Source organism: Meles meles, chromosome 6, assembly GCF_922984935.1.
Source record: "Meles meles chromosome 6, mMelMel3.1 paternal haplotype, whole genome shotgun sequence".
In the NCBI taxonomy this organism is placed as follows: domain Eukaryota; kingdom Metazoa; phylum Chordata; class Mammalia; order Carnivora; family Mustelidae; genus Meles; species Meles meles.
Genome location: NC_060071.1, coordinates 99,680,974 through 99,693,398, shown reverse-complemented (window position 1 = coordinate 99,693,398; position 12,425 = coordinate 99,680,974). Strand labels below are relative to the sequence as shown.

At 34.4% G+C, this 12,425-nt stretch overlaps 1 protein-coding gene across 2 annotated transcripts in view; it reads left to right on the top strand.

Moving 5' to 3' along the window:
- MDGA2 (MAM domain containing glycosylphosphatidylinositol anchor 2) overlaps positions 1-12,425 on the top strand; it is an 878,646-nt gene that overhangs the window by 646,023 nt on the left and 220,198 nt on the right. For both annotated transcript variants that reach the window (XR_006818839.1, XM_046010033.1), the window contains exon 8: positions 4,314-4,607. Coding sequence is in view for 1 of the 2 variants with exons in the window: in XM_046010033.1 (XP_045865989.1) it covers positions 4,314-4,607 (294 nt within the window). In the remaining variant the exon portion in view is untranslated. The remainder of the gene's footprint in view (positions 1-4,313; positions 4,608-12,425) is intronic.

Sequence of the window (12,425 nt, the reverse complement as noted above, 5' to 3'; positions counted from 1 at the left end):
GTGAAACGGCAAGAGAATGAATGTTCTAGAAGTGAGCATTTCTCAGACTATGTTATCCAGATTACCATGTCCAGGTGATACATTTTTGTTATTAAGAAGCGGAGTTTTTATCAATAGAGTTTTTTCCAAATCTATTTGGAAAATAGATTGCTTTAACATCTTGGGTTTCTCTCCGCTGCTTAGAACCCGTAACATTCTCATACACAGTGCACCTGTCGTAGAAGAGTGAAAGAGGAAGGGAAGTATATGAAGAGAGTAAGATTCATCAATAACCCCACACTGAGAGAGAAGCACTGTTAGTGTTTGGGTATAGTTCTTTCTGAGTTTTCTTTTCCTCTAGATTTTTCCCATATGTGCTTCATGCTCTTCCCTGAATCAGTGTACTGTTGCCTCCCTGTCTTCATTTGTACATTCAGCATAACATGTTTTACTGAGTTCTTTATCACGTGCGAAATAGAGTGCTGGATACTAACAATATAAAGTCTATGTTTTCTTTCCTTAAAGAAGCTCCTTGCTAACATTCACTGGCATATGTCCTTTTTTTATATAAAAACTTGACACTACTGTTTGGATTGCTCAGTAACATCTTTTACTCACTTAATCATAGTGGTTATAGCTATTTATCCTGTTCACTAAGATGCTTTTCTTAACAATAGGGAACATCTTTATCAATAGATGTAGGTCTATGACATCATCATCTAAAAGGCTGCATCATATTTTATTGTGTGACTCTACCACGATTTATTTAATGAATCTGTCAGGCTGTTTTCAGGTTGTTTTTTTTTTTTTTTTTAAATTAAAACAGTATTGTGATGAGCACTGTCCATGAGAACTGTCGTTTCCATAGTGACATGAACAAAATTGTATTTAAGATGATAAAGCTACTGACAGGGTAGCAGGAAGGCTAAAAGAATTAGACTGGTGACAGAGAGCACTTATTATAGTGTCACAAAAAGAGAAAATGATGAATTCTACTAAGCAATCTACCTATAGCCATGAAAAGAAATAGGCAGTTATGAGAGACCTTTTAATGAGGAACCAATGCAGCTGATTGGAAGTGGTGGGTGAGAGGAGATGGTAAAACAAAGAAAACTCTATGGCTTTCAGTTAGCAGATGAGGTGTGTTGATAATTAACTACCAAACTAAGTCAAGAAATTAAACAGCACTGAGGTTTGGGGATTTCAAAGACTTTTGGGATATAAAATTAGGCTGCAATCATAGACTGGAAGAGCCTTGAGATGGAGTTAGAATTTGTATTATCAACATATAAAAGAGAGAAATCCATGAGGAAAAAAAAATATCAGATCTCTTAACAGGGAAATGTATAGTAATATTTATGAGAGTTGCCTGTAGAATTCTAGAGAATGGAAAATCAAATGTGGAGAAGGAGAAGCTATCAAAACGTTGAGAAGTTATAAGGTTTTCTTCACCAAGAAAGATGCAAAGAAAGATTAACTCTGATTCCAAGATTTTAAAAGTTATTAGAAGAGATGGAAAATAAACTATATTTTAATTGGGCTTTGCTGTTCAGCAAAAACTGGGCTAATTTATTTTAAAATCTATTTTTATTTTAATGTAGATAAAAACAGGCTTACATTTCTGTAATTTTGATTATGTATGAAGGAAGTTTACTTAAATAAATAACAAATAAATGTATAAAGGGAGTTTTTGAACTATGTAGCATGATAAACTAAAAAAATTTATATAGCTAGTCCACCATCTTTTTTTTTTAATTAGAATCTCCTAATGCATTAAAGTCTTTGAATATTCATCTTTAAGTCAGGAAATAAACACTTTCATTTAGTACCACTTCTGTCCTTCACATTCTACTATTTGGTTTATGGTCAGAACATTAATAGCCTTGGAGCTCATAAAGTACAAATTCTTAGTTTCAAAAATGAAGAAATTAATACTCAGAGTGATTAAGGTTGGCCAGGGTCATGTGGGTTGTTTTTGGAAGGGATGAGGAAGAAAGATTTCAAATAAAAACCGTCCATTAAATAATCTTTTAATTTATCCTTTATTTTCATTTATTTCACAAAGATTTGTCAGAATTCAGATATATATTTGGGCTGGGGTATTTTATAAGCAATTTTGACATACATAAGAAATATCCTAATGTAGATACAAAGGTATTTAAGATAAATATAGATGTATAACATACAAAATAGATCAGAGTATGTGTCATTTACTTCTTCAAATTTTTACCTTGGCTCTTTTTTATTGTCCCTGATAAAGTGACCAAGAGATAGGCAGGGAAGATTCATCCAATTTGTCCCTGGGAACACAGCAGTCATGAGCTGGGGGGGGGGGGGTTTGGGGGGGGCCCCCAGTGCTAACTCCAGTTATTCATTCCAGATGCCATAGTGTACTGGAGACTGAGACAGGGGTCATTTCTCAGCATTGGCCACCTACTATAAATTAGTCTCGATTTGAATTTTGTTCAGAGCAAAGCATTTATTCTCTCTTATTCTCAGTGTTCTCATTTGTTAATTTTTAATGTTAAATATTTGATCCTTAGGATTATCAAGGGAATGAAAATCTAAAACCTCTAATTATGCCTGGCACATAGTAGGGCATATTTAATGTTAAATGCAGAGGTTATTGCTGTCGTTCTGTGTGTCGTTCTGTGTGCTGGAGGGTGAGTAAATATTACAGCTTCTTCCCCATCCTGCTTTTTAGAATTGCATCATTCCCTTGTGGTTCATTTCAGAAAGAACAAATTATTTAATGAAATCATTTTTTTTTATATTTACAGAAGTCAATAATTTAATCAAATTAGTTGTATAGGTTTTTAAAATGTACCAATTTTAGAAGATATATTTAATGCCAAATTCCAGAATGCATATATCTACTTCAAGAAGGTGGTGGTTAGTGTTTCATATATTTTAATTTCTAAGATGCATTATTTAACTAGTTTCTGAAAATAAGAAGTAGATGAAGGAATTAAATAAAAAAATAGACATGAAGGTACTTAAATAGCAAGATAATTAAGTCTCCTGTCATTTTGGACTTAAATATATTTTTTCTACATGTAATAAAAGCAATAACACTTCAATGTAAGTTGAAAAATAATTTTAAAATTATGTTTCCTTTTGTTCCTGGGCCCTGGAATACAGTAATGCTAGAAGGAAGAATAAAACCTTTGTTTTTTATTTATATATGTGGTACTGCCTCCAAACAGAGCACTTGACATTTATCAGAAGAATAGAATTATTTAAGTAGTTCTGGTTAGTCTTATTCTGGCATTCTAAGTTAGCCATACTTTTTTTTGATAGATGTTTTATTGTACAAACACAATGGATTTCATGTACATTTGTATAAGAAATAAGAGTCTTCAATGTGACAGGTGATACTGTTTGTAACAAAACAATTTGGGTAGTGCTTGCCTCTTACTGGTTCACACTTTTTACTAAACCCTAACATAAATATACTCCAGCTTAGTAAAGTAATTTCCAGTAAAATGAACCTCTCATAAATATCTTCAGTAAAATCATATATTTTACCTTTACCTGAAAAATTACAATTCTTATATTGTTGAAATGTTTTGGAAAGTTCACCTAGAATCAGTTCTACAGAAATAGAGACAAATTATGGCAAACTACTTACAGTGATCTTAAAATGTCTTGAAGATATATGAAATGCAAATGTTTAAAAAAAATGTTAGAAGTCCAAGGAGAAGAAAATGGTGAGTGGATTCTCAGAGTGTGGTATTGTAAGTCAATTGTTCCCTTCCATTTCCATTTCCACAGAACCCTAACCGTAGCAGTTTGGCAAAAGTTTCTGTACCAGAGTCAAATCTTCTGATTTTATATCAGAGGATCTTCTTTTTCCTTTTCCTATTACTTTCATTTACTGTGCCAGCTAAGTTGATAATGTCTCTTATCCCTTTCTTTTAGCATCCCTGGGTAAGAGACAACAGCATAGGAAACAAGACTGAAAAGCTGAATCCTACTTTCAGCAAGCAGGATCACTCTTCTGTGAAATGCAGATGTTAAAAACCCAGTTAATGGCTGATAATGACAAGTCATTGAGTAGATTGTTCTTATGTTGACCATTCATGTTCCAATTTAATGCTTTATTTATTTTGCTAATGTTTGAAGACCTCATTGGAGAGAGTTGTAGGAAAACAATTCAGAATTCTTTTAAGTAAGAGTATGTGCCACTGACTGCCAGGGTCTCTGTTGTATTTGTCATCTGAATTGTCACACCTCTTCAACCAGCAGAAATTGTTTCCTTATGATTTTCTGTGTTTGAATATGCTTTACCAGTTTATACTAACCTTGAAAAATTTTCTTTTTCCCATTTCAAGTTCCACCCAATCTGACTGTTCCACAGGAAAAATCACCTCTGGTCACCAGAGAAGGGGACACAATAGAACTGCAATGTCAAGTAACTGGAAAACCTAAACCCATCATCCTCTGGTCTAGAGCGGATAAAGAAGTTGCAATGCCTGATGGGTCAATGCAAATGGAGAGTTATGATGGAACACTGAGGATTGTGAATGTATCTAGAGAAATGTCAGGAATGTACAGATGTCAGACCAGCCAGTACAATGGATTTAACGTGAAGCCAAGAGAAGCTTTGGTGCAGCTCATTGTGCAGTGTAAGTAATTTTTTTTTTCTTTGTGTTTCATGAGGAGACAAGGGAAAAAAGGATGTGATTATTCCTCTAGTAAAATGAAATGAATTTTGGAATTGGGTTAGGATAAAATGTTTCTACTTTGTTACTAGCCAATTGAAACTATAGTTTTCCCTAAATCTGCCTGTTGCTTGAGCTAATACTCATGGAAAAGAACAGTATCTCTGTGTGTGTGTGTGTGTGTGTGTGTGTGTGTGTGTGTGTGTGTGTGAGAGAGAGAGAGAGAGAAAGAGAGAGAGAATTATGACAGTATTGTGTGATTGCTTAATGCCAAAGAATCAACAAATGTAATGGTTCAAAACAGGCCATGTTCAATGAGGCGAAGTAAAGATGGGAAGTAATTGCTAATTCAGATTACCATACTCTTGTTTTCAGAGTTCTTGTTTCTACTTCAGGCAATTGCATGCACCTTTGCCCAAATTATCAACCTATTTCAAAGCATCCCTTTGCTTAAATTGTGGAGACCTAATCATTGAACTGCTATGTTTGCATATCTGAAGTTGTAAGAGTAGGTTACATAATTATCTACTAGTATTGAGATAATTCAAATATTAGGTCCTGAATTTTTGTTTGATTGTCTTAACTGAAAATGATTTAACTGTGAGAGTTAAATATGACTAATTTTTAACTATTTGTATTGACATCACTGTTACAGTCCTGACCCAAAAAAAAAATTGTAGATATTGTGTTCTTTGAATTTGCTTTTAGTATTAAAAGTACATAATTTCTAAATGTAAAAAAAAATTTTAATGATGTCCCTGACATTGGGTTATTAGAGGATGCCCTGGTAACTTGGACAGCAGGTGGTACAGATAATGACAAAAGAGAAGAAGCAAACTAAACACAATCTGTTCAAACTCCAGTAGTACTGCTCTAAGTTTTAATTGATACACAATTTGTTAAATACGTGGTAGCAAAGTCTTTAAGAATATGAATGCATTAGATGAAACTATACACTTCGATAAGCAACAATGTTGTTTCCTTTCTATGGCTCTCTAACTCAGAAAATGGAAAATAGAATTTAGTCCAAAAATGTCTCTTTTTATATTAGATTTAAGGATGTTGGCAGATTGGATTAACTGAGTTTAAATTGGAAAGAATAATTGAGATATGGAAGGATTATGTTTGGACCTGATAACAAGTTCATTTGTATATGAGTTACGTGAATTGTGGGGAGAGGAGCAAAGTTCTGGGCATTGCATAACCATTCCCTGTCTCTATTCTGGAGAAACTCCGATTCCTATTTGCTATTTGTCCTGTAAATATGCAAACTGATATATGACAAATGCCTTGGCTGATTTCCAATTGATTATGAGTGTGTTTGTTTGTTTCCAAATAATGCAACTTTTATTTTTGTTATGTTTTTAAAGATTTTATTTATTTATTTGTCAGAGAATAAGAGAGGGAGAGAGAGAGAGAGAGAGAGCACACAAGCATGGGGAATGGCAGGCAGAGAAGCAGGCTCCCCACCAAGCAAGGAGCCTGATGTGGGGCCTGATCCCAGAATGCTGGGATCATGACCTGAACTGAAGGCAGATGCCTTACTGATTGAGCCACCCAGGCGCCCCCAAATAATGTAGCTTTTAGAAAGCAAGTTTTATTCAGCCATTCAGTATTGTTTTTTCCTCACTGGTCTTTATACTTATGATAAACTCATGGGTAGGAGGTTCATGTGAAAACAGGTTCCAGACAGAAAAAGAAGAAAAGACTTAAAAAAAGAGAAACTTCTCCTTAATTCTCGAAGACAAAAACAAAAAACTTGCCAGTGACCATAGAGGAAACTGATACAGTTTGAAATACTTTATTGTTGTTGGTAATCACAGAGTTCTGTGCTTCCTCTGGAGTTAGGTGCAAAGCTTTGGTGTTCCTGAAGCTATTAGGGCTACTGGTGTTATTCTACTCATAGCTCTGTGATGTGATGTCTGTGGTGTGATGTGAAGCTCTGTGAGCTTCTCTGGGGAAGCTCTGATACAAATAAAAGTTAGGGAATCCATTAGATTCTAGCGAATTTTGAATTAAAGTTTTAAGAACCAGGGTCTCCAAACTCCACAGAATATTCAAACCTTCAGAATTCTGTGAGTGTGTGAATTTTTTCTTTTCTTATTTTTTGGTTTTGCTTCTTAATAAGTCCCATAGGAAACATTAAGTTCAGCACAAGATCTAAAAATTCAGGGGTCACCTGGGTGGCTCAGTGGATTAAGCTGCTGCCTTCGGCTCAGGTCATGATCTCAGGGTCCTGGGATCGAGCCCTGCATCGGGCTCTCTGCTCCACAGGGAGCCTGCTTCCTCCTCTCTCTCTGCCTCTCTCTCTGCCTGTCTCTCTGCCTACTTGTGATCTCTCTCTCTGTCAATAAATAAATAAAATCTTAAAAAAAAAAGATTTAAAAATTCAGTCTTGCAGTAGTAGATGAAAATAAATACTGGCATGGTTGTCTCTAGTGTCACAGGGTGTAATTGACTAAAAGACACCAATAGACATAGGCAAATTCTAGTTCAGTTAATGTAAATAAAAAGATCTGCATCCCAAAATGATTTCACAGAGCAGGGAATATAATCTAACAGCACTTCCTCTCAGAGGCAAGCTTCCTTGGCCTATGAAGAAACCAGCTGGCTTCCAATAGCCTTGCCAATTTCAGGTAAGGATGCCATCATGTCTTTCAAGAAGCTCCCTTTCATGTATTCCCAGTTCTCTTGAAGAATCTGATTATGTGCCTGAGCTTTTGCCAGGTACAAATAACTGGTAACAACTCCAGATTATTCCTGAGTGAATCAAATGTTGATTTTCTAGGCATGTAATTCCTGCTAGCAAGTCCAACCTGCATGTCTAACTAAGGCTTATTCCTGCAGAACTTATAATGCAGGAATTTTGATAGTTTTTAAATGATAAACATTCCAACTTTTATAGTGACACCTTAAAAGCATGAAAATAATATGGCATTTGTGCTTAATTTGCAGTCATGCTATGTGCAAGAAATATCCATATAAAATACTAAGTTATTTCCCACACGTGTACACACGCATCTACATACATAAATGTGCATGTATTTATATTATCTTCAGCAATTAGTTTTGCTTTGTCTTATCTATATTTTGTATTCTCAGCATAATGCATTTTGCATTATAGCTATTCATTACCCTGCTGAGTAAATGTAAGGTTGGTAAGAAATGGAGTAAATATATATTTATATTGCCTATTCCTTGCTTCTTACATGACTGGTGGTTATTATTTAGGTTTCAGGGGTATCTGAGGACTTGTTGCATTGAGTATGAGACCTGAAAGTGTTTTAAGTATAAGAAGATGTCAGATTATTCTAACACTCATGAAACACCCTTTTCAGGACATGAACTCTACGCTTTAGTTTATTATGATTTCCTTTCTTAAAATGTTTATTACATTGGCAAATTCTGGGACAGTCTATTTTATATACATAATACACACACACACACACACATATATGTAATTTTATGATTTGAAATTTAAAAGAATGAAAAAGAGATCTTCATGGTAAATAAGAAATAAACAAAAATCTGGTATCTCTAAGGCACACTTTTTCTTTATTTAGTTTTACTGTGTCCAGTTAAACAATAACCAGGTAAAAGGACTAAAGGAGCACAGAAGTTGTTGGATGTAGGACTTTGATGAGATTCTAGTGCCTAAATATAAATAGCATATATTTCTCCATAGTCTATAAATAATGGAATACTCCATTTAGTTTAATGCCCTAAATTGCCAAATGAGATTTATTGTTACCTACTGTTGAATTAAAATTATAAGGCAACCATTTTATTAAAACATATTGAATTATTTACTATCTCCAGTTAATTTGCTTCTTAATAGGTGTAGATAAGAATGATTTAACAAGTGACAGAATCCTCAAAGTATTTTATGCCATTTTAGGTCCTGTTAAGAGTAGCTAAATCACCAGAATAAAGTAGTTTAAATTATTAAGTTCTTGTGCATAGTGCTCATTTCTGGAAACAAACAAACAAAAAAATCTATTTTATTATAATATTTTAAATTTCAACAATTGCCAGTTTTTGAAAATGACATGGGCCAGGACAGGTAGTTGCAAATATAATTCTAGAAGTTTGAAAACTAGTGATTTAAAATTAATCTAAAATTTTAAAAAATTGCTAGATGAAACTACAAAGTGTAATTTAAAGTTTTTATAACAGATCTTCAGACTTTCAGCCATTACTTAATTTCATCTCCATGTTTTTGGAACTGTATAATAGTTCTTTTTGTAACTTTCCAGCTCATTTTTATTTGAAGCAGATTTATTCTATTACAGTGACTACTTTGAAAATAAAATAGTTATATATGTCAATTGATTTATATCATTTAAAAATCATAGTATGTACGGAGCTTAAATAAGCTTAAATAAGCACCAGAACAATTTCCTAACAAAGTAATAGTAATAGAGTAATAAAAAATTAAACAATGTATTAGAATACTGAAAATATTGAATATTGATTAAATAAAAATACCACTGGATGAATATATTCAAATATATATATTAAAAAAAGGAACTAAGATATGCCTATTATCTTCCTAAAGGAAATTATTGTCTTTCTTTTTTTTTAAGTACACAAGCTTTATTGGTATATATATATTTTTACTGTCTTTCTCTGATCGACTTATTTTGGTTAGCCTAATACCCTCTAGTTCTATCCACATCATTGCAAATGGCAAGATTTCCATTTTTGATGGCTGCATAGTATTCCATTGTGTATATATACCACATCTTCTTTATCCATTCATCTGTTGATGGACATCTAGGCTCTTTCCATAGTTTGGCTGTTGTGGACATTGCTGCTATAAACATTCGGGTGCACATGCCCCTTCGGATCATGACATTTGTATCTTTAGGGTAAATACCCAGGAATGTGACTCTTGAGTTGTAGGATAGCTCTATTTTCAACTTTTTGAAGAACCTCCATGCTGTTTTCCAGAGTGGCTCCTCCAGCTTGCATTCCCATCAACAGTGTAGGAGGGTTCCCCTTTCTCCAAATCCTTGCAAACATCTGTTGTTTTCTGACTTGTTAATTTTAGCCATTCTGACTGGTGTGAGGTGGTTTTGACACAGGTGGTGTTACTGTGGTTTTGATTTGTATTTCCCTGATGCCGAGTGATGTTGAGCACTTTTTCATGTGTCTGTTGTCCATTTGTATGTATTGGTGTATTCTTATATTTGTATTATGTATGTGTACTTTTAAAAAAAAGATTTTATTTATTTATTTGACAGACAGAGATCACTAGTAGGCAGAGAGGCAGGCAGAGAGAGAGAGGAGGAAGCAGGCTCCCTGCTGAGCAGAGAGCTGGATGCGGGACTCTGGGCTGGTTCCCAGGACCCTGAGATCATGACGTGAGCTAAAGACAGAGGCTTACTTAACCCACTGAGCCACCCAGGTTCCCCTATAAGTATACTTTTTTATGTATATGTAAGATATTTAAAAATCTTTTATTTTTTTATTTTTTTTTTTTTTAAGATTTTATTTATTTATTTGACAGAGAGAGAGGTCACAAGTAGGCAGAGAGGCAGGCAGAGAGAGAGGAGGAAGTAGTCTCCCTGCAGAGCAGAGAGCCCGATGCGGGGCTCGATCCCAGGACCCTGAGATCATGACCTGAGCCGAAGGCAGCGGCTTAGTCCACTGAGCCACCCAGGCGCCCCTTAAAAATCTTTTAGTAAAATGTGTATATTTTGAAATACAATTTCTTGGAAATCAGTTGGGGAAGATATATACCGCACTGTCACTTTTATTATTAAATCTTCATTATATATATGCACATTTGTTGTACCTACAGTACAGATTAATTGGAGAAAATTAAATGTAATTTCATATATACAGGGAATCCATACAGACTTGGCAGTTCCAGAGACAGTCAGGCAAAATAAGGTACCTTTGTCATTTAGAACTAAGAAGTGGATAGGGATCTGTGACTTCAAAGAGAAGGAAGGCAATTCACAGGAAGATGAAAGAGTAAATATTTGGTAAACCAATGTTAGGTCACTGAGAAACAATGGGACATAGGGGACTTCCATCAAAGAGGCCTCACTAGGTTCTTCCCTATCTATCCTAGCCTACTTTATAGCATAATGTAGTTACTTATGATGATAACTCTCTTCCTGCAACAGGTTCTCTATCTAAATTCTTTGTAGGCAATTGATGGGGGAGGTAAAGAGTTTATCCTGAATCTGCTAGGTTTGGATTATTTTTTTTAATAACTCAAAATAATCTTCATGCCAAAGTAGCCTGTCTTGGGGTAGCCTGCCCTTGGCAGCTACAAGATCATGGACCTTATAAAGAAAGTTAAATATAGGGGCACCTGGGTGGCTCAGTGGGTTAAGCCTCTGCCTTCAGCTCAGGTCATGATCTCAGGGTCCTGGGATGGAGCCCTACATCGGGCTCTCTGCTCAGCGGGGAGCCTGCTTCCCCCCAATCTCTCTGCCTATCTTCTGCCTACTTGTGATCTCTCTGTCAAATAAATAAATAAAATATTTAAAAAAAAGAAAGTTAAATACAGATCAGAATATACTCGAATATCTATGCTTATTATTGTTAGACAACTTACTGAGTAGTTTTCTGTAATATTGAGATAATATAGAATGACTGTGTTGAGTGACCATAACTACTTTTTGGATTTTTTTAAACAGCAAAATTGCTCTGAAAATAACTGTGACTGGAGATTAAAGCTAATACAAGGGAAAGTAACTATTGATAAAAAAAAAGAAACAAGGGAGCAAATTGCCTTCACATAGGAAGATATTAAAGGCTATCCAGAGGAATTTATAAGTGAATGCACAAGAATTTTAACATATTAGTAGAACAACAAAAGGGGCTTCCAACTTAGTAACCTACTTACCCAGGTGCATTTCCTATTTTCCATATTTATTCAGTCTATCCTTTCTCAGCCTTATAGACAAGATAATTCTGTTGAGTCTTTAGCTAGGCTCCTACTCCTCCCTTCTCCTGTTCCCACCAATTCCTCAACTTCTTTTCACTATTGGAGTCGTGACTAAGACTCACCTCTTCAGAAAGCCTCCTGGTACTTGAGAAAGACCCTCCTTGATAGTTTTTTGGATATGTGTTTAGTCTGCTCAAGACAACTTAGAATTTCAAAGTAAAGCAGTGTTTTGAACATATACATTAGATGATATACTTCTTTCAAAAGCATTAGCTATTATTTCATCATCGCCTTCCTCAAAACTCACTTGTCGAATTCATAGATTCTTGATTACTGATTTATTTCTAGTGTCTCTTTCCTTGGGAAAAGTTTCACACTAAAGGTCTACTTGGTAACACTAAACGTCTATTGACTCATTATTATCCTTTTCTGGGAAACTTTGTAATATTCTCCACTAGAATACAGGTTGGGAAAAGCTTTTAAGTTTACTAAGAATATAATATTTAAACATCTATTTTTCATATTTTAACAATTATTCTTGAATAGAACTTAGCATTTATTATATAGTGTTCTTTTATTTGAATTAAGTGGCTATGCTTTTTTGTTGTTTGCAACCGTTATTAGAAATATTAATCAACTGAACCCTAAGGTAATGTTAATATTATGAAAACATTAATATTTATTTTATTTTCTCACATCCTACCTTTCCCCTCCCCAAGGTAGTTAAGATCTCTTCTTTGGAAAGAAAAAACAATAGTTTTATAAGGTGGTGTATAATTTAAACTGTATAAAATAAAACTCTCGAATTTCTACTTCAAGTCAACATGTCATATAAATATATCTTACCCCATTTCCCAGTGGATTTAATGAGGAAT